Source organism: Oncorhynchus nerka, linkage group LG15 (genome assembly GCF_034236695.1).
Source record: "Oncorhynchus nerka isolate Pitt River linkage group LG15, Oner_Uvic_2.0, whole genome shotgun sequence".
Classification (NCBI taxonomy): Eukaryota; Metazoa; Chordata; class Actinopteri; order Salmoniformes; family Salmonidae; genus Oncorhynchus; species Oncorhynchus nerka.
Window position 1 is genome coordinate 16,365,258 of NC_088410.1, and position 21,518 is coordinate 16,386,775.

General features: G+C 43.6%; 1 protein-coding gene across 1 annotated transcript in view; it reads right to left on the reverse strand.

Moving 5' to 3' along the window:
* LOC115127768 (adhesion G protein-coupled receptor L1-like) overlaps window positions 1-21,518 on the reverse strand; it is a 91,936-nt gene that overhangs the window by 22,245 nt on the left and 48,173 nt on the right. Inside the window, 7 exon segments of the mRNA XM_065000662.1 lie at window positions 16,127-16,249; window positions 16,423-16,603; window positions 18,365-18,403; window positions 18,718-18,903; window positions 19,311-19,414; window positions 19,952-20,248; window positions 20,523-20,868. Of these exon segments, the coding sequence (XP_064856734.1) occupies window positions 16,127-16,249; window positions 16,423-16,603; window positions 18,365-18,403; window positions 18,718-18,903; window positions 19,311-19,414; window positions 19,952-20,248; window positions 20,523-20,868 (1,276 nt within the window).

Consider the following 21,518-nt stretch of genomic DNA (forward strand, 5'->3'; position numbering starts at 1 on the left):
AGAGATGGAGAGAGGAGAGATAGCACTATCTTCACCTGACCTAGAGATGGAGAGAGAAGAGATAGAACTATCTTCACCTGACCTAGAGATGGAGAGAGAAGAGATAGAACTATCTTCACCTGACCTAGAGATGGAGAGAGAAGAGATAGAACTATCTTCACCTGACCTAGAGATGGAGAGAGAAGAGATAGAACTATCTTCACCTGACCTAGAGATGGAGAGAGAAGAGATAGAACTATCTTCACCTGACCTAGAGATGGAGAGAGAAGAGATAGAACTATCTTCGCCTGACCTAGAGATGGAGAGAGAAGAGATATAACTATCTTCACTTGACCTAGAGATGGAGAGAGAAGAGATAGAACTATCTTCACCTGACCTAGAGATGGAGAGAGGAGAGATAGAACTATCTTCACCTGACCTAGAGATGGAGAGAGGAGAGATAGAACTATCTTCACCTGACCTAGAGATGGAGAGAGAAGAGATAGAACTATCTTCACCTGACCTAGAGATGGAGAGAGAAGAGATAGAACTATCTTCACCTGACCTAGAGATGGAGAGAGAAGAGATAGAACTATCTTCACCTGACCTAGAGATGGAGAGAGGAGAGATAGAACTATCTTCACCTGACCTAGAGATGGGAGAGAAGAGATAGAACTATCTTCACCTGACCTAGAGATAGAGATGAACTATCTTCACCTGACCTAGAGAGAGAGAGAGATAGAACTATCTTCACCTGACCTAGAGATGGAGAGAGAAGAGATAGAACTATCTTCACCTGACCTAGAGATGGAGAGAGAAGAGATAGAACTATCTTCACCTGACCTAGAGATGGAGATGGAGAGAGAACTAAGAGATAGAACTATCTTCACCTGACCTAGAGATGGAGAGAGGAGAGATAGAACTATCTTCACCTGACCTAGAGATGGAGAGAGAAGAGATAGAACTATCTTCGCCTGACCTAGAGATGGAGAGAGAAGAGATATAACTATCTTCACTTGACCTAGAGATGGAGAGAGAAGAGATAGAACTATCTTCACCTGACCTAGAGATGGAGAGAGGAGAGATAGAACTATCTTCACCTGACCTAGAGATGGAGAGAGGAGAGATAGAACTATCTTCACCTGACCTAGAGATGGAGAGAGAAGAGATAGAACTATCTTCACCTGACCTAGAGATGGAGAGAGAGAGAGAGATAGAACTATCTTCACCTGACCTAGAGATGGAGAGAGAAGAGATAAAACTATCTTCACCTGACCTAGAGATGGAGAGAGGAGAGATAGAACTATCTTCACCTGACCTAGAGATGGAGAGAGAAGAGATAGAACTATCTTCACCTGACCTAGAGATGGAGAGAGAAGAGATAAAACTATCTTCACCTGACCTAGAGATGGAGAGAGTAGAGATAGAACTATCTTCACCTGACCTAGAGATGGAGAGAGAAGAGATAGAACTATCTTCACCTGACCTAGAGATGGAGAGAGAAGAGATAGAACTATCTTCACCTGACCTAGAGATGGAGAGAGAAGAGATAGAACTATCTTCACCTGGCCTAGAGATGGAGAGAGGAGGAGATGTAGTTCTATCTTCACCTGACCTAGAGATGGAGAGAGGAGAGATAGCACTATCTTCACCTGACCTAGAGATGGAGGGAGAAGAGATAGAACTATCTTCACCTGACCTAGAGATGGAGAGAGGAGAGATAGCACTATCTTCACCTGACCTAGAGATGGAGAGAGAAGAGATAGAACTATCTTCACCTGACCTAGAGATGGAGAGAGAAGAGATAAAACTATCTTCACCTGACCTAGAGATGGAGAGAGTAGAGATAGAACTATCTTCACCTGGCCTAGAGATGGAGAGAGAAGAGATAGAACTATCTTCACCTGACCTAGAGATGGAGAGAGAAGAGATAGAACTATCTTCACCTGGCCTAGAGATGGAGAGAGGAAGAGATAGAACTATCTTCACCTGACCTAGAGATGGAGAGAGAAGAGATAGAACTATCTTCACCTGGCCTAGAGATGGAGAGAGGAGAGATAGAACTATCTTCACCTGACCTAGAGATGGAGAGAGAAGAGATAGAACTATCTTCACCTGGCCTAGAGATGGAGAGAGTAGAGATAGAACTATCTTCACCTGACCTAGAGATGGAGAGAGAAGAGATAGAACTATCTTCACCTGACCTAGAGATGGAGAGAGGAGAGATAGAACTATCTTCACCTGACCTAGAGATGGAGAGAGAGAGATAGAACTATCTTCACCTGACCTAGAGATGGAGAGAGAAGAGATAAAACTATCTTCACCTGACCTAGAGATGGAGAGAGAAGAGATAGAACTATCTTCACCTGACCTAGAGATGGAGAGAGAAGAGATAGAACTATCTTCACCTGACCTAGAGATGGAGAGATAGAACTATCTTCAAGAGATAGAACTATCTTCACCTGACCTAGAGATGGAGAGAGTAGATATAGAACTATCTTCACCTGACCTAGAGATGGAGAGAGAAGAGATAGAACTATCTTCACCTGGCCTAGAGATGGAGAGAGAAGAGATAGAACTATCTTCACCTGACCTAGAGATGGAGAGAGAAGAGATAGAACTATCTTCACCTGGCCTAGAGATGGAGAGAGGAGAGATAGCACTATCTTCACCTGACCTAGAGATGGAGAGAGAAGAGATAGAACTATCTTCACCTGGCCTAGAGATGGAGAGAGTAGAGATATAACTATCTTCACCTGACCTAGAGATGGAGAGAGAAGAGATAGAACTATCTTCACCTGACCTAGAGATGGAGAGAGAACTATCTTAGAGATAGAACTATCTTCACCTGACCTAGAGATGGAGAGAGAGAGATAGAACTATCTTCACCTGACCTAGAGATGGAGAGAGGAGAGATAGAACTATCTTCACCTGACCTAGAGATGGAGAGAGGAGAGATAGAACTATCTTCACCTGACCTAGAGATGGAGGAGAAGAGATAAAACTATCTTCACCTGACCTAGAGATGGGAGAGAGGAGAGATAGAACTATCTTCACCTGACCTAGAGATGGAGAGAGAAGAGATAGAACTATCTTCACCTGACCTAGAGATGGAGAGAGAAGAGATAAAACTATCTTCACCTGACCTAGAGATGGAGAGAGTAGAGATAGAACTATCTTCACCTGACCTAGAGATGGAGAGAGAAGAGATAGAACTATCTTCACCTGACCTAGAGATGGAGAGAGAAGAGATAGAACTATCTTCACCTGACCTAGAGATGGAGAGAGGAAGAGATAGAACTATCTTCACCTGGCCTAGAGATGGAGAGAGAAGAGATAGAACTATCTTCACCTGACCTAGAGATGGAGAGAGAAGAGATAGAACTATCTTCACCTGACCTAGAGATGGAGAGAGAAGATAACTATCTTCACCTGACCTAGAGATGGAGAGAGAAGAGAACTATCTTCACCTGACCTAGAGATGGAGAGAGAAGAGATAGAACTATCTTCACCTGACCTAGAGATGGAGAACTATCTTCACCTGAGAGATGGAGAGAACTATCTTCACCTGACCTAGAGATGGAGAGAGGAGAGATAGAACTATCTTCACCTGACCTAGAGATGGAGAGAGAGAGAGATAGAACTATCTTCACCTGACCTAGAGATGGAGGAGAGAGAGATAGAACTATCTTCACCTGACCTAGAGATGGAGAGAGGAGAGATAGAACTATCTTCACCTGACCTAGAGATGGAGAGAGAGAGAGATAGAACTATCTTCACCTGACCTAGAGATGGAGAGAGGAGAGATAGCACTATCTTCACCTGACCTAGAGATGGAGAGAGAAGAGATAGAACTATCTTCACCTGACCTAGAGATGGAGAGAGAAGAGATAAAACTATCTTCACCTGACCTAGAGATGGAGAGAGTAGAGATAGAACTATCTTCACCTGACCTAGAGATGGAGAGAGAAGAGATAGAACTATCTTCACCTGGCCTAGAGATGGAGAGAGAAGAGATAGAACTATCTTCACCTGACCTAGAGATGGAGAGAGGAGGAGATGTAGTTCTATCTTCACCTGACCTAGAGATGGAGAGAGGAGAGATAGCACTATCTTCACCTGACCTAGAGATGGAGGGAGAAGAGATAAAACTATCTTCACCTGACCTAGAGATGGAGAGAGGAGAGATAGCACTATCTTCACCTGACCTAGAGATGGAGAGAGAAGAGATAGAACTATCTTCACCTGACCTAGAGATGGAGAGAGAAGAGATAGAACTATCTTCACCTGACCTAGAGATGGAGAGAGAGAGATAGAACTATCTTCACCTGACCTAGAGATGGAGAGAGATGGAGAGAGATAGAACTATCTTCACCTGGCCTAGAGATGGAGAGAGGAGAGATAACTATCTTCACCTGACCTAGAGATGGAGAGAGAAGAGATAGAACTATCTTCACCTGACCTAGAGATGGAGAGAGAAGAGATAAAACTATCTTCACCTGACCTAGAGATGGAGAGAACTAGAGATAGAACTATCTTCACCTGACCTAGAGATGGAGAGAGAAGAGATAGAACTATCTTCACCTGACCTAGAGATGGAGAGAGAAGAGATAGAACTATCTTCACCTGGCCTAGAGATGGAGAGAGGAGAGATAGAACTATCTTCACCTGACCTAGAGATGGAGAGAGAAGAGATAGAACTATCTTCACCTGACCTAGAGATGGAGAGAGGAGGAGATAGAACTATCTTCACCTGACCTAGAGATGGAGAGAGAAGAGATAGAACTATCTTCACCTGACCTAGAGATGGAGAGAGAAGAGATAGAACTATCTTCACCTGACCTAGAGATGGAGAGAGAGAAGAGATAGAACTATCTTCACCTGACCTAGAGATGGAGAGAGAAGAGATAGAACTATCTTCACCTGACCTAGAGATGGAGAGAGGAGAGATAGAACTATCTTCACCTGACCTAGAGATGGAGAGAGGAGAGATAGAACTATCTTCACCTGACCTAGAGATGGAGAGAGAGAGATAGCACTATCTTCACCTGACCTAGAGATGGAGAGAGAAGAGATAGAACTATCTTCACCTGACCTAGAGATGGAGAGAGAAGAGATAAAACTATCTTCACCTGACCTAGAGATGGAGAGAGTAGATATAGAACTATCTTCACCTGACCTAGAGATGGAGAGAGAAGAGATAGAACTATCTTCACCTGGCCTAGAGATGGAGAGAGAAGAGATAGAACTATTTTCACCTGACCTAGAGATGGAGAGAGGAGAGATATAACTATCTTCACCTGGCCTAGAGATGGAGAGAGTAGAGATAGAACTATCTTCACCTGACCTAGAGATGGAGAGAGAAGAGATAGAACTATCTTCACCTGACCTAGAGATGGAGAGAGAAGAGATAGAACTATCTTCACCTGACCTAGAGATGGAGAGAGAAGAGATAGAACTATCTTCACCTGACCTAGAGATGGAGAGAGGAGAGATAGAACTATCTTCACCTGACCTAGAGATGGAGAGAGGAGAGATAGAACTATCTTCACCTGACCTAGAGATGGATAGAACTATCTTCACCTGACCTAGAGAGAGGAGAGATAGAACTATCTTCACCTGACCTAGAGATGGAGAGAGAAGAGATAGAACTATCTTCACCTGACCTAGAGATGGAGAGAGAGAGAGATAGAACTATCTTCACCTGACCTAGAGATGGGAGAGGAGAAGAGATAAAACTATCTTCACCTGACCTAGAGATGGAGAGAGAAGAGATAGAACTATCTTCACCTGACCTAGAGATGGAGAGAGAAGAGATAGAACTATCTTCACCTGACCTAGAGATGGAGAGAGAAGAGATAGAACTATCTTCACCTGACCTAGAGATGGAGAGAGAAGAGATAGAACTATCTTCACCTGACCTAGAGATGGAGAGAGAAGAGATAGAACTATCTTCACCTGACCTAGAGATGGAGAGAGAAGAGATAGAACTATCTTCACCTGACCTAGAGATGGAGAGAGAGGAGGAGATCTTAGAACTATCTTCACCTGACCTAGAGATGGAGAGAGAGAGATAGAACTATCTTCACCTGACCTAGAGATGGAGAGAGAAGAGATAAACTATCTTCACCTGACCTAGAGATGGAGAGAGGAGAGATAGAACTATCTTCACCTGACCTAGAGATGGAGAGAGAGAGATAGAACTATCTTCACCTGACCTAGAGATGGAGAGAGAAGAGATAGAACTATCTTCACCTGACCTAGAGATGGAGAGAGAAGAGATAGAACTATCTTCACCTGACCTAGAGATGGAGAGAGAAGAGATAGAACTATCTTCACCTGACCTAGAGATGGAGAGAGAACTATCTTCACCTGAGAGATGGAGAGAGAAGAGATAGAACTATCTTCACCTGACCTAGAGATGGAGAGAGAAGAGATAGAACTATCTTCACCTGACCTAGAGATGGAGAGAGAAGAGATAGAACTATCTTCACCTGACCTAGAGATGGAGAGAGAAGAGATAGAACTATCTTCACCTGGCCTAGAGATGGAGAGAGAAGAGATAGAACTATCTTCACCTGACCTAGAGATGGAGAGAGAAGAGATAGAACTATCTTCACCTGGCCTAGAGATGGAGAGAGGAGGAGATAGAACTATCTTCACCTGACCTAGAGATGGAGAGAGAAGAGATAGAACTATCTTCACCTGGCCTAGAGATGGAGAGAGGAGGAGATAGAACTATCTTCACCTGACCTAGAGATGGAGAGAGAAGAGATAGAACTATCTTCACCTGGCCTAGAGATGGAGAGAGAAGAGATAGAACTATCTTCACCTGACCTAGAGATGGAGAGAGGAGAGATAGAACTATCTTCACCTGACCTAGAGATGGAGAGAGAAGAGATAGAACTATCTTCACCTGACCTAGAGATGGAGAGAGGAGAGATAGAACTATCTTCACCTGACCTAGAGATGGAGAGAGAAGAGATAGAACTATCTTCACCTGACCTAGAGATGGAGAGAGAAGAGATAGAACTATCTTCACCTGACCTAGAGATGGAGAGAGAAGAGATAGAACTATCTTCACCTGACCTAGAGATGGAGAGAAGAGATAGAACTATCTTCACCTGACCTAGAGATGGAGAGAGAGAGAGATAGAACTATCTTCACCTGACCTAGAGATGGAGAGAGAAGAGATAGAACTATCTTCACCTGACCTAGAGATGGAGAGAGGAGAGATAGAACTATCTTCACCTGACCTAGAGATGGAGAGAGAAGAGATAGAACTATCTTCACCTGACCTAGAGATGGAGAGAGGAGAGATAGAACTATCTTCACCTGACCTAGAGATGGAGAGAGAAGAGATAGAACTATCTTCACCTGACCTAGAGATGGAGAGAGAAGAGATAGAACTATCTTCACCTGACCTAGAGATGGAGAGAGGAGAGATAGAACTATCTTCACCTGACCTAGAGATGGAGAGAGAGAGATAGAACTATCTTCACCTGACCTAGAGATGGAGAGAGAAGAGATAGAACTATCTTCACCTGACCTAGAGATGGAGAGAGGAGAGATAGAACTATCTTCACCTGACCTAGAGATGGAGAGAGAAGAGATAGAACTATCTTCACCTGACCTAGAGATGGAGAGAGGAGAGATAGAACTATCTTCACCTGACCTAGAGATGGAGAGAGAAGAGATAGAACTATCTTCACCTGACCTAGAGATGGAGAGAGAAGAGATAGAACTATCTTCACCTGACCTAGAGATGGAGAGAGAAGAGATAGAACTATCTTCACCTGACCTAGAGATGGAGAGAGGAGGAGATGTAGTTCTATTTTCACCTGACCTAGAGATGGAGAGAGAAGAGATAGAACTATCTTCACCTGACCTAGAGATAGAGAGAGAAGAGATAGAACTATCTTCACCTGGCCTAGAGATGGAGAGAGGAGGAGATGTAGTTCTATCTTCACCTGACCTAGAGATGGAGAGAGGAGAGATAGAACTATCTTCACCTGACCTAGAGATGGAGAGAGGAGAGATAGAACTATCTCTCACCTGGCCTAGAGATGGAGAGAGGAGAGATAGAACTATCTTCACCTGGCCTAGAGATGGAGAGAGAAGAGATATAACTATCTTCACCTGACCTAGAGATGGAGAGAGGAGGAGAGATAAAACTATCTTCACCTGACCTAGAGATGGAGAGAGAAGAGATAGAACTATCTTCACCTGGCCTAGAGATGGAGAGAGAAGAGATAAAACTATCTTCACCTGACCTAGAGATGGAGAGAGTAGAGATAGAACTATCTTCACCTGACCTAGAGATGGAGAGAGGAGAGATAGCACTATCTTCACCTGACCTAGAGATGGAGAGAGAAGAGATAGAACTATCTTCACCTGACCTAGAGATGGAGAGATAAGAGATAAAACTATCTTCACCTGACCTAGAGATGGAGAGAGTAGAGATAGAACTATCTTCACCTGGCCTAGAGATGGAGAGAGAAGAGATAGAACTATCTTCACCTGACCTAGAGATGGAGAGAGAAGAGATAGAACTATCTTCACCTGGCCTAGAGATGGAGAGAGGAGGAGATGTAGTTCTATCTTCACCTGACCTAGAGATGGAGAGAGAAGAGATAGAACTATCTTCACCTGGCCTAGAGATGGAGAGAGGAGGAGATGTAGTTCTATCTTCACCTGACCTAGAGATGGAGAGAGAAGAGATAGAACTATCTTCACCTGGCCTAGAGATGGAGAGAGTAGAGATAGAACTATCTTCACCTGACCTAGAGATGGAGAGAGGAGAGATAGAACTATCTTCACCTGGCCTAGAGATGGAGAGAGAAGAGATAGAACTATCTTCACCTGGCCTAGAGATGGAGAGAGGAGAGATAGAACTATCTTCACCTGGCCTAGAGATGGAGAGAGAAGAGATAGAACTATCTTCACCTGGCCTAGAGATGGAGAGAGAAGAGATAGAACTATCTTCACCTGACCTAGAGATGGAGAGAGAAGAGATAGAACTATCTTCACCTGGCCTAGAGATGGAGAGAGTAGAGATAGAACTATCTTCACCTGACCTAGAGATGGAGAGAGAAGAGATAGAACTATCTTCACCTGGCCTAGAGATGGAGAGAGAAGAGATAGAACTATTTTCACCTGACCTAGAGATGGAGAGAGGAGAGATATAACTATCTTCACCTGGCCTAGAGATGGAGAGAGTAGAGATAGAACTATCTTCACCTGACCTAGAGATGGAGAGAGAAGAGATAGAACTATCTTCGCCTGACCTAGAGATGGAGAGAGAAGAGATATAACTATCTTCACTTGACCTAGAGATGGAGAGAGAAGAGATAGAACTATCTTCACCTGACCTAGAGATGGAGAGAGGAGAGATAGAACTATCTTCACCTGACCTAGAGATGGAGAGAGGAGAGATAGAACTATCTTCACCTGACCTAGAGATGGAGAGAGGAGAGATAGAACTATCTTCACCTGACCTAGAGATGGAGAGAGGAGAGATAGCACTATCTTCACCTGACCTAGAGATGGAGGGAGAAGAGATAAAACTATCTTCACCTGACCTAGAGATGGAGAGAGGAGAGATAGCACTATCTTCACCTGACCTAGAGATGGAGAGAGAAGAGATAGAACTATCTTCACCTGACCTAGAGATGGAGAGAGAAGAGATAAAACTATCTTCACCTGACCTAGAGATGGAGAGAGTAGAGATAGAACTATCTTCACCTGACCTAGAGATGGAGAGAGGAGGAGATAGAACTATCTTCACCTGGCCTAGAGATGGAGAGAGAAGAGATAGAACTATCTTCACCTGACCTAGAGATGGAGGGAGAAGAGATAGAACTATCTTCACCTGGCCTAGAGATGGAGAGAGGAGGAGATGTAGTTCTATCTTCACCTGACCTAGAGATGGAGAGAGAAGAGATAGAACTATCTTCACCTGGCCTAGAGATGGAGAGAGAAGAGATAGAACTATTTTCACCTGACCTAGAGATGGAGAGAGGAGAGATATAACTATCTTCACCTGGCCTAGAGATGGAGAGAGAAGAGATAGAACTATCTTCACCTGACCTAGAGATGGAGAGAGAAGAGATAGAACTATCTTCACCTGACCTAGAGATGGAGAGAGAAGAGATAGAACTATCTTCACCTGACCTAGAGATGGAGAGAGAAGAGATAGAACTATCTTCACCTGGCCTAGAGATGGAGAGAGGAGGAGATGTAGTTCTATTTTCACCTGACCTAGAGATGGAGAGAGAAGAGATAGAACTATCTTCACCTGACCTAGAGATAGAGAGAGAAGAGATAGAACTATCTTCACCTGGCCTAGAGATGGAGAGAGGAGGAGATGTAGTTCTATCTTCACCTGACCTAGAGATGGAGAGAGGAGAGATAGAACTATCTTCACCTGACCTAGAGATGGAGAGAGGAGAGATAGAACTATCTCTCACCTGGCCTAGAGATGGAGAGAGGAGAGATAGAACTATCTTCACCTGGCCTAGAGATGGAGAGAGAAGAGATATAACTATCTTCACCTGACCTAGAGATGGAGAGAGGAGGAGAGATAAAACTATCTTCACCTGACCTAGAGATGGAGAGAGAAGAGATAGAACTATTTTCACCTGACCCAGAGATGGAGAGAGGAGAGATATAACTATCTTCACCTGACCTAGAGATGGAGAGAGGAGAGATAGAACTATCTTCACCTGACCTAGAGATGGAGAGAGGAGAGATAGAACTATCTTCACCTGACCTAGAGATGGAGAGAGGAGAGATAGAACTATCTTCACCTGACCTAGAGATGGAGGGAGAAGAGATAAAACTATCTTCACCTGACCTAGAGATGGAGAGAGGAGAGATAGCACTATCTTCACCTGACCTAGAGATGGAGAGAGAAGAGATAGAACTATCTTCACCTGACCTAGAGATGGAGAGAGAAGAGATAAAACTATCTTCACCTGACCTAGAGATGGAGAGAGTAGAGATAGAACTATCTTCACCTAACCTAGAGATGGAGAGAGAAGAGATAGAACTATCTTCACCTGACCTAGAGATGGAGAGAGAAGAGATAGAACTATCTTCACCTGACCTAGAGATGGAGGGAGAAGAGATAGAACTATCTTCACCTGGCCTAGAGATGGAGAGAGGAGGAGATGTAGTTCTATCTTCACCTGACCTAGAGATGGAGAGAGAAGAGATAGAACTATCTTCACCTGGCCTAGAGATGGAGAGAGAAGAGATAGAACTATTTTCACCTGACCTAGAGATGGAGAGAGGAGAGATATAACTATCTTCACCTGGCCTAGAGATGGAGAGAGAAGAGATAGAACTATCTTCACCTGACCTAGAGATGGAGAGAGAAGAGATAGAACTATCTTCACCTGACCTAGAGATGGAGAGAGAAGAGATAGAACTATCTTCACCTGACCTAGAGATGGAGAGAGAAGAGATAGAACTATCTTCACCTGGCCTAGAGATGGAGAGAGGAGGAGATGTAGTTCTATTTTCACCTGACCTAGAGATGGAGAGAGAAGAGATAGAACTATCTTCACCTGACCTAGAGATGGAGAGAGAAGAGATAGAACTATCTTCACCTGGCCTAGAGATGGAGAGAGGAGGAGATGTAGTTCTATCTTCACCTGACCTAGAGATGGAGAGAGGAGAGATAGAACTATCTTCACCTGACCTAGAGATGGAGAGAGGAGAGATAGAACTATCTCTCACCTGGCCTAGAGATGGAGAGAGGAGAGATAGAACTATCTTCACCTGGCCTAGAGATGGAGAGAGAAGAGATATAACTATCTTCACCTGACCTAGAGATGGAGAGAGGAGGAGAGATAAAACTATCTTCACCTGACCTAGAGATGGAGAGAGAAGAGATAGAACTATCTTCACCTGGCCTAGAGATGGAGAGAGAAGAGATAGAACTATTTTCACCTGACCTAGAGATGGAGAGAGGAGAGATATAACTATCTTCACCTGGCCTAGAGATGGAGAGAGAAGAGATAGAACTATCTTCACCTGACCTAGAGATGGAGAGAGAAGAGATAGAACTATCTTCACCTGACCTAGAGATGGAGAGAGAAGAGATAGAACTATCTTCACCTGACCTAGAGATGGAGAGAGAAGAGATAGAACTATCTTCACCTGGCCTAGAGATGGAGAGAGGAGGAGATAGTTCTATTTCACCTGACCTAGAGATGGAGAGAGAAGAGATAGAACTATCTTCACCTGACCTAGAGATGGAGAGAGAAGAGATAGAACTATCTTCACCTGGCCTAGAGATGGAGAGAGGAGGAGATGTAGTTCTATCTTCACCTGACCTAGAGATGGAGAGAGAAGAGATAGAACTATCTTCACCTGACCTAGAGATGGAGAGAGAGGAGAGATAGAACTATCTTCACCTGACCTAGAGATGGAGAGAGAGAGATAGAACTATCTTCACCTGGCCTAGAGATGGAGAGAGGAGGAGATGATAGTTCTATCTTCACCTGACCTAGAGATGGAGAGAAGAAGATAGAACTATCTTCACCTGGCCTAGAGATGGAGAGAGAAGAGATAGAACTATTTTCACCTGACCTAGAGATGGAGAGAGGAGAGATATAACTATCTTCACCTGGCCTAGAGATGGAGAGAGAAGAGATAGAACTATCTTCACCTGACCTAGAGATGGAGAGAGAAGAGATAGAACTATCTTCACCTGACCTAGAGATGGAGAGAGAAGAGATAGAACTATCTTCACCTGACCTAGAGATGGAGAGAGAAGAGATAGAACTATCTTCACCTGGCCTAGAGATGGAGAGAGGAGGAGATGTAGTTCTATTTTCACCTGACCTAGAGATGGAGAGAGAAGAGATAGAACTATCTTCACCTGACCTAGAGATAGAGAGAGAAGAGATAGAACTATCTTCACCTGGCCTAGAGATGGAGAGAGGAGGAGATGTAGTTCTATCTTCACCTGACCTAGAGATGGAGAGAGGAGAGATAGAACTATCTTCACCTGACCTAGAGATGGAGAGAGGAGAGATAGAACTATCTCTCACCTGGCCTAGAGATGGAGAGAGGAGAGATAGAACTATCTTCACCTGGCCTAGAGATGGAGAGAGAAGAGATATAACTATCTTCACCTGACCTAGAGATGGAGAGAGGAGGAGAGATAAAACTATCTTCACCTGACCTAGAGATGGAGAGAGAAGAGATAGAACTATCTTCACCTGACCTAGAGATGGAGAGAGGAGAGATATAACTATCTTCACCTGACCTAGAGATGGAGAGAGGAGAGATAGAACTATCTTCACCTGACCTAGAGATGGAGAGAGGAGAGATAGAACTATCTTCACCTGACCTAGAGATGGAGAGAGGAGAGATAGAACTATCTTCACCTGACCTAGAGATGGAGGGAGAAGAGATAAAACTATCTTCACCTGACCTAGAGATGGAGAGAGGAGAGATAGCACTATCTTCACCTGACCTAGAGATGGAGAGAGAAGAGATAGAACTATCTTCACCTGACCTAGAGATGGAGAGAGAAGAGATAAAACTATCTTCACCTGACCTAGAGATGGAGAGAGTAGAGATAGAACTATCTTCACCTGACCTAGAGATGGAGAGAGAAGAGATAGAACTATCTTCACCTGGCCTAGAGATGGAGAGAGAAGAGATAGAACTATCTTCACCTGACCTAGAGATGGAGAGAGAAGAGATAGAACTATCTTCACCTGACCTAGAGATGGAGAGAGGAGAGATGAACTATCTTCACCTGACCTAGAGATGGAGAGAGAGAAGAGATAGAACTATCTTCACCTGACCTAGAGATGGAGAGAGAAGAGATAGAACTATCTTCACCTGACCTAGAGATGGAGAGAGAAGAGATAGAACTATCTTCACCTGACCTAGAGATGGAGAGAGAGAGAGATAGAACTATCTTCACCTGACCTAGAGATGGAGAGAGAAGAGATAGAACTATCTTCACCTGGCCTAGAGATGGAGAGAGAGAGAGATAGAAGTTCTATTTTCACCTGACCTAGAGATGGAGAGAGGAGAGATATAACTATCTTCACCTGGCCTAGAGATGGAGAGAGAAGAGATAGAACTATCTTCACCTGACCTAGAGATGGAGAGAGAAGAGATAGAACTATCTTCACCTGACCTAGAGATGGAGAGAGAAGAGATAGAACTATCTTCACCTGACCTAGAGATGGAGAGAGAAGAGATAGAACTATCTTCACCTGGCCTAGAGATGGAGAGAGGAGGAGATGTAGTTCTATTTTCACCTGACCTAGAGATGGAGAGAGAAGAGATAGAACTATCTTCACCTGACCTAGAGATGGAGAGAGAGAAGAGATAGAACTATCTTCACCTGGCCTAGAGATGGAGAGAGGAGGAGATGAAGAGTTCTATCTTCACCTGACCTAGAGATGGAGAGAGGAGAGATAGAACTATCTTCACCTGACCTAGAGATGGAGAGAGGAGAGATAGAACTATCTCTCACCTGGCCTAGAGATGGAGAGAGGAGAGATAGAACTATCTTCACCTGGCCTAGAGATGGAGAGAGAAGAGATATAACTATCTTCACCTGACCTAGAGATGGAGAGAGGAGGAGAGATAAAACTATCTTCACCTGACCTAGAGATGGAGAGAGAAGAGATAGAACTATCTTCACCTGACCTAGAGATGGAGAGAGGAGAGATAGAACTATCTTCACCTGACCTAGAGATGGAGAGAGGAGAGATAGAACTATCTTCACCTGACCTAGAGATGGAGAGAGGAGAGATAGAACTATCTTCACCTGACCTAGAGATGGAGAGAGGAGAGATAGAACTATCTTCACCTGACCTAGAGATGGAGAGAGGAGAGATAGCACTATCTTCACCTGACCTAGAGATGGAGGGAGAAGAGATAAAACTATCTTCACCTGACCTAGAGATGGAGAGAGGAGAGATAGCACTATCTTCACCTGACCTAGAGATGGAGAGAGAAGAGATATAACTATCTTCACCTGACCTAGAGATGGAGAGAGAAGAGATAAAACTATCTTCACCTGACCTAGAGATGGAGAGAGTAGAGATAGAACTATCTTCACCTGACCTAGAGATGGAGAGAGAAGAGATAGAACTATCTTCACCTGGCCTAGAGATGGAGAGAGAAGAGATAGAACTATCTTCACCTGACCTAGAGATGGAGAGAGAAGAGATAGAACTATCTTCACCTGGCCTAGAGATGGAGAGAGGAGGAGATGTAGTTCTATCTTCACCTGACCTAGAGATGGAGAGAGAAGAGATATAACTATCTTCACCTGGCCTAGAGATGGAGAGAGGAGGAGATGTAGTTCTATCTTCACCTGACCTAGAGATGGAGAGAGAAGAGATAGAACTATCTTCACCTGACCTAGAGATGGAGAGAGAAGAGATAGAACTATCTTCACCTGACCTAGAGATGGAGAGAGGAGGAGATGTAGTTCTATCTTCACCTGACCTAGAGATGGAGAGAGAAGAGATAGAACTATCTTCACCTGACCTAGAGATGGAGAGAGAAGAGATAGAACTATCTTCACCTGGCCTAGAGATGGAGAGAGGAGGAGATGTAGTTCTATCTTCACCTGACCTAGAGATGGAGAGAGAAGAGATAGAACTATCTTCACCTGGCCTAGAGATGGAGAGAGGAGGAGATGTAGTTCTATCTTCACCTGACCTAGAGATGGAGAGAGAAGAGATAGAACTATCTTCACCTGGCCTAGAGATGGAGAGAGGAGGAGGAGAGATAGAACTATCCTCACCTGGCCTAGAGATGGAGAGAGGAGGAGATATAGTTCTATCTTCACCTGGCCTAGAGATGGAGAGATATAACTATCTTTACCTGGCCTAGAGATGGAGAGAGGAGGAGATATAGAACTATCTTCACCTGGCCTAGAGATGGAGAGAGGAGATACAGAACTATCATGTGTGTGTGTGTGGCTAAGTGTGTGTTTCTGTCTGTGTGCGTGTGTGTTTATGCACGTGTGTGTGCGCGAGTGTGTCTGCGTGTGTGTCTTTGTGCGTTCATGTGTGTGTGTCTTTTGTGCGTTTGTGTGTGTGTGCGTTTATGTGTGTGTGTGTCTCTGTGCTTTCGTGTGTGTGGTTGTGTGACTGACCATTGCTGCTGTACTGCTGTAGAGTAGCAGTTGAGAGCTGTAGAACACTGTCACTGTCATAGGAGTGAGGGAACGTCAGGTCCTGTAGATCTGCCTCTGTGTTCAATACATACACCTCTAGATCTACACACACACACACACACACACACACACACACACACACACACACACACACACACACACACACACACACACACACACACACACAGACACACACACACACATGAAAGAGAAACAGAGGGAAGTTTTTACATTTCAAACTGAACAGATTGCTAAGACACACACACCAAACTTACCGACATTGGGCGCTCTGTCGCTGAATCGCCCCTCGTAGATGTTGTTAGCCAATAGAAAGGCTCCTTTCTCCATGGCGTCCAATAGCAGCGAGGCAGAGCGTGATTGGTCAGTGGTCCTCATATCAGCCCAGGAGACTAGAGCTTCAGGGCCCAACAGGTTATCAACTACCTGAACCACCGCCTGTCAGAGACACACACAAATATATATACATACCTTTTTGGTGACTACATGATTCCATATGTGTTATTTCATAGTTTTGATGTCTTCACTATTATCCTAAAATGTAGAAAATAGTAAAAAATAAAGAAAAACCCTTGAATGAGTAGGTGTGTCCAAACTTTTGGCTGGTACTGTATATATATACACTATGTACTGTATAGACTATATCATATAAAGCCTCATGAACCAATCACCTGTCCGGACTAGAGATATATCACACACCCATATACTAAAGATACCATACTAAATATACAATACTAAAGCTACAATACTAAAGATACTATACTAAATATACAATACTAAAGCTACAATACTAAAGATACTATACTAAATATACTATACTAAATATACAATACTAAAGATACTATACTAAATATACAATACTAAAGATACTATACTAAAGATACTATACTAAGATACTATACTATACTACTATACTAAGTATACTATACTAAATATAAAATCCTAAATATACTATACTACATATACAATACTAAATATACAATACTAAATATAAATATACAATACTAAATATACGATACTAAAGATACTACGCTAAAGAGACTATAGTAAAGTTACAATACTAAATATACGATACTAAAGATACTACGCTAAAGAGACTATAGTAAAGTTACAATACTAAATATACGATACTAAAGATACTACGCTAAAGAGACTATAGTAAAGTTACAATACTAAATATACGATACTAAAGATACAAAAGTAAAGATACTATACTAAATATACAATACTAAATATACAATACGAAATATACTACACTAAATATACTATAGTAAAGATACTATACTAAACATACAATACTAAATGAACTACACTAAAGATAATACCCTAAATATACAATACTAAATATACTATACTAAAGATACTATACTAAAATACAATACTAAATATACTGTACTAAATATACTATACTAAATATACTGTACTAAATATACTATACTAAATATACATAATACATATACTATACTAAATATAGAATACTAATAATGTTATACTAAATAACAATACTAAATATACTATACTAAATATCTAAACTAAAAATACAATACTAAATATACTGTACTAAATATACTATGCTAAATATACTATATTAAATAAACTATACTAAATATACAATACTAAATATACTGTACTAAATATACTATACTAAATAAACTATACTAAATATACAATACGAAAGATTCTATACTAAATATACATACTACATATACTATACTTAATATACAATACAAAATATACTATACTAAATATACTACACTTAAAATAAACTATACTAAATATACTATACTAAATAAACTATACTAAATATACAATACTAAATATACTATACTAAAGATACTATACTAAAAACACAATACTAAATATGCTGTACTAAATATACTATACTAAATAAACTATACTAAATATACAATACTAAATATACATACTACATATACTATACTTAATATACAATACAAAATATACTATACTAAATATACTACACTTAAAATAAACTATAATAAATATACTATACTAAATATACAATACTAAATATACTATACTAAAGACACTATACTAAAGATACAATACTAAATATACGATACTAAATATGCAATACTAAATATACAATACTAAATATACTATATAAATATACTATACTAAATATGCTATCGTAACTATACTATACTAACTATATACTATATATAGAGAGTTGTGGTTTACCTGGACATAAGCTCTACAGGTGCGTTCCCTCTTCTGCAACTGAAGTAGACAGGAACACACTTTACGTTACACAAGTACTACAAATCAAATCAAATGTCATTTGTCAAATGCACTCGAAGACAACAGGTGTAGACCTTACCGTGAAATGCTTACAACAGTCTGTGTGTGTGTACCTTGTTGTAGTGTGTGTGTGTGTGTACCTTGTTGTAGTGTGTGTGTGTGTGTGTGTATCTTGTAGCGTGTGTGTATCTTGCTGTAATGCGTGTGTGTGTACCTTGTTGTAATGCGTGTGTGTGTGTGTACCTTGTTGTAATGTGTGTGTGTGTACCTTGTTGTAATGCATGTGTGTGTACCTTGTTGTAGTTGCGTGCAGCAGACTCCTTGTTGGCTGGTCGTAGGGCCTGAAGCTGAGAATCCAGGATGTCCAACAGCTGCTCTAGAAGTTTGACTGACATGCTGACATCACCGGCGTAGACCCGCCCCCTCGTCAGGTTTACTAACTCACCAGCGATGTTAGCTGCATTCTCCCCACTCTTTATCTAGAAGGGAGGAGGGGAGGGAGGGGGCACAAGGGTGGAAGGCAGAGGGGGAGAGGGAACAGGGGAGGAGGGCAGAGGGGGAACGGGGGAGGAGGGAGGGAGGGAGGGGGGGGACGGGGGAGGAGGGAGGAACATATGGTCATGTTAAAGTTATGTGGTGCTGTCCATTGACGACCTGTGTGTGTATGTCTTCGCGTGCGTATGGGTGTGTTTCCATCCATGTCCTTCTGTGTGTCTGTATGTGTGTGTGCATACAGTATGCATGCATCCCTGCGTAAGAATGCGCGCACGTGTCCATCCGTGTGTGTGCGTGTGTGTGTCCATGTCCTTCCCTCCCTGTGTGTGTGTGTCCATGTCCTTCCCTCCCTGTGTGTGTGTGTGTGTGTGTGTGTGTGTGTGTGACTGACCTTCTGTGCTATCTGACTGACCCAGGGAGAGGTACAGTTACTGAGGTCAGGCCCTCTGGAGTTCCAAGTTACCGGGGACAACACACACTGGTACGATGCTATACCTGGTGGGGGGAGAGAGGGGGAGGAGGGTGGGGAGAGAGAGGGGGTGGGGAGAGAGAGGGTGAGGAGGGATGGAGGGAGAGAGGAGGGATGGAGGGAGAGAGGAGAGTGGGTAGAAAGAGGGGAGGAGGGATGGAGGGAGAGAGGAGGGTGGGGAGAAAGAGGGGGAGGAGGGATGGAGGAGAGAGGAGGGTGGGGAGAAAGAGGGGGAGGAGGAATGGAGGGAGAGAGGAGGGTGGGGAGAGAGAGGGGGAGTGGGAGAAAGGGGTGGAGGAAGGGAGGAAGAGAGAGAGAGACAGATATCAAAACCTAATTTGCATTCAGCATGCTCTCACTACAGTATCACCCCCTCTCTCTCGCTCTCTCTCTCTCTCTCTCTCTCTCTCTCTGTCTCCCACTCTTTTACTCTCTCTCTCCCCTCTCTCTCCCCCCCTTTCTCACTAGACAAACATTTCACTGACACACACACACACACACACACACACACACACACACACACACACACACACACACACACACACACACACACACACACTCACCCAGTGATCCTTTGGGACATGGTCTCTCCACCATCTCTCCTTTAGGTGTAGGGGGCCACTGTACCCCTCTGGTCACCCTCCCCTCACACACCCCAACCTGCCCCCCGTAGGACCCCCCCGGGGCGATGGGGGCACGGTGGGGGGGGTGGGGGGTCAGCGGGACCATGGCCGTGATTGGCCGCAAGTCCGGACTCCGGTTGATGACCCCGATGGGATTGGAGGCTGAAGGTCGTACTGGGGTCAGCGCTACGGTGGCTGTGTAGGACCCCACTGTAGTCATTAGAGATGAGAGAGGACCTGGAGGAGAGAGGCAGGGGGAGGGAGGGGTCAAATATATTATCATTCTGGTTAGTAAACTGTAGTCATTAGAGATGAGAGAGGACCTGGAGGAGAGAGGCAGGGGGAGGGAGGGGTCAAATATATTATCATTCTGGTTAGTAAACTGTAGTCATTAGAAATGAGAGAGGACCTGGAGGAGAGAGGCATGGGGTGGGAGGGGTCAAATATATTATCATTCTGGTTAGTAAACTGCCCCCCACACACACCCTGCCCTTCCCCCGGGCACACACACCTTTGGTAGGCTGGGGCGGTCTGAACTGCAGAGGGTATCTCAGCACGTAGTAGTTATTCCACACATACAGCTGGTTGTCCCGTGGGTTGTAGTCTATAGATGATATATACTGGTAGGGGTTAGGGAAGGGGATCTGGACCGGCACCTCTCGCCCTCTACTGGTGTCAAACGCATATAACACCATATCCCCTCCACCTCCTCCTCCTCTGTCTGTCTGTCCCTCGTCGTCTTGGAAGACGGAGCGCACCGCGTACAGCACGCCGCACGCCATGAAGGCGTTGCTCGCCCCGCGCTTGTCGAAGCTGGTCGCCCACGTGCCCTCGAAACGTAGGGTGTAAGGGTTTACCTGGAGGGGAGGAGAAATGGAAGAGGCAGGAGAGGGGGAAAAGAGAGAGAGAGAGAGAGAGAGGGAGGGAGAGCGAGAGAGAGAGAGAGTGAGAGAGAGAGTGAGAGAGAGAGAGAGAGAGAGAGAAAGAAAGAGAGAAAGAGGGGAGGGGAGAGAAAGAGAGAGAGAGAGAGAGAGAGAGAGATGGAGGGGAGAGAGAGAGAGAGATAAAGAGAGGTGGGAGAAAGAGAGAGAGAAACCGAGGAGAGAGAAAGAGAAAGAAAGAAAGAAAGAAAGAAAGAGAGGAGAGAAAAAGAGAGGAGAGGAAAAGAGAGGAGAGAAAAAGAGAGGAGAGAATGAGAGGACAGAGAGAGAGGACAGAGAGAGAGGAGAGTGAAAGAGAGGAGAGAGGATTGAGAGGAGAGAGTTTAGAGAGAGAAAGAGAGGCGAGAGAGGAGAGAGAATTTACAGAGAGAGGAGAGAGAGAAAGAAAGAGAGGAGAGAGTTTAGAGAGAGATAGAGAGAGAAAGAGAGGAGAGGAAGTCAATTCTAAAAGCTTCTAAACAAGGTATTTTGTTTCATTTGAAAACATTTAGTAAAACATATTGTGTCCGTGAAATGTACACAGCTCGTATAAACTGGAAGTAGAAGCCTAACTGTTGTTGTCCATT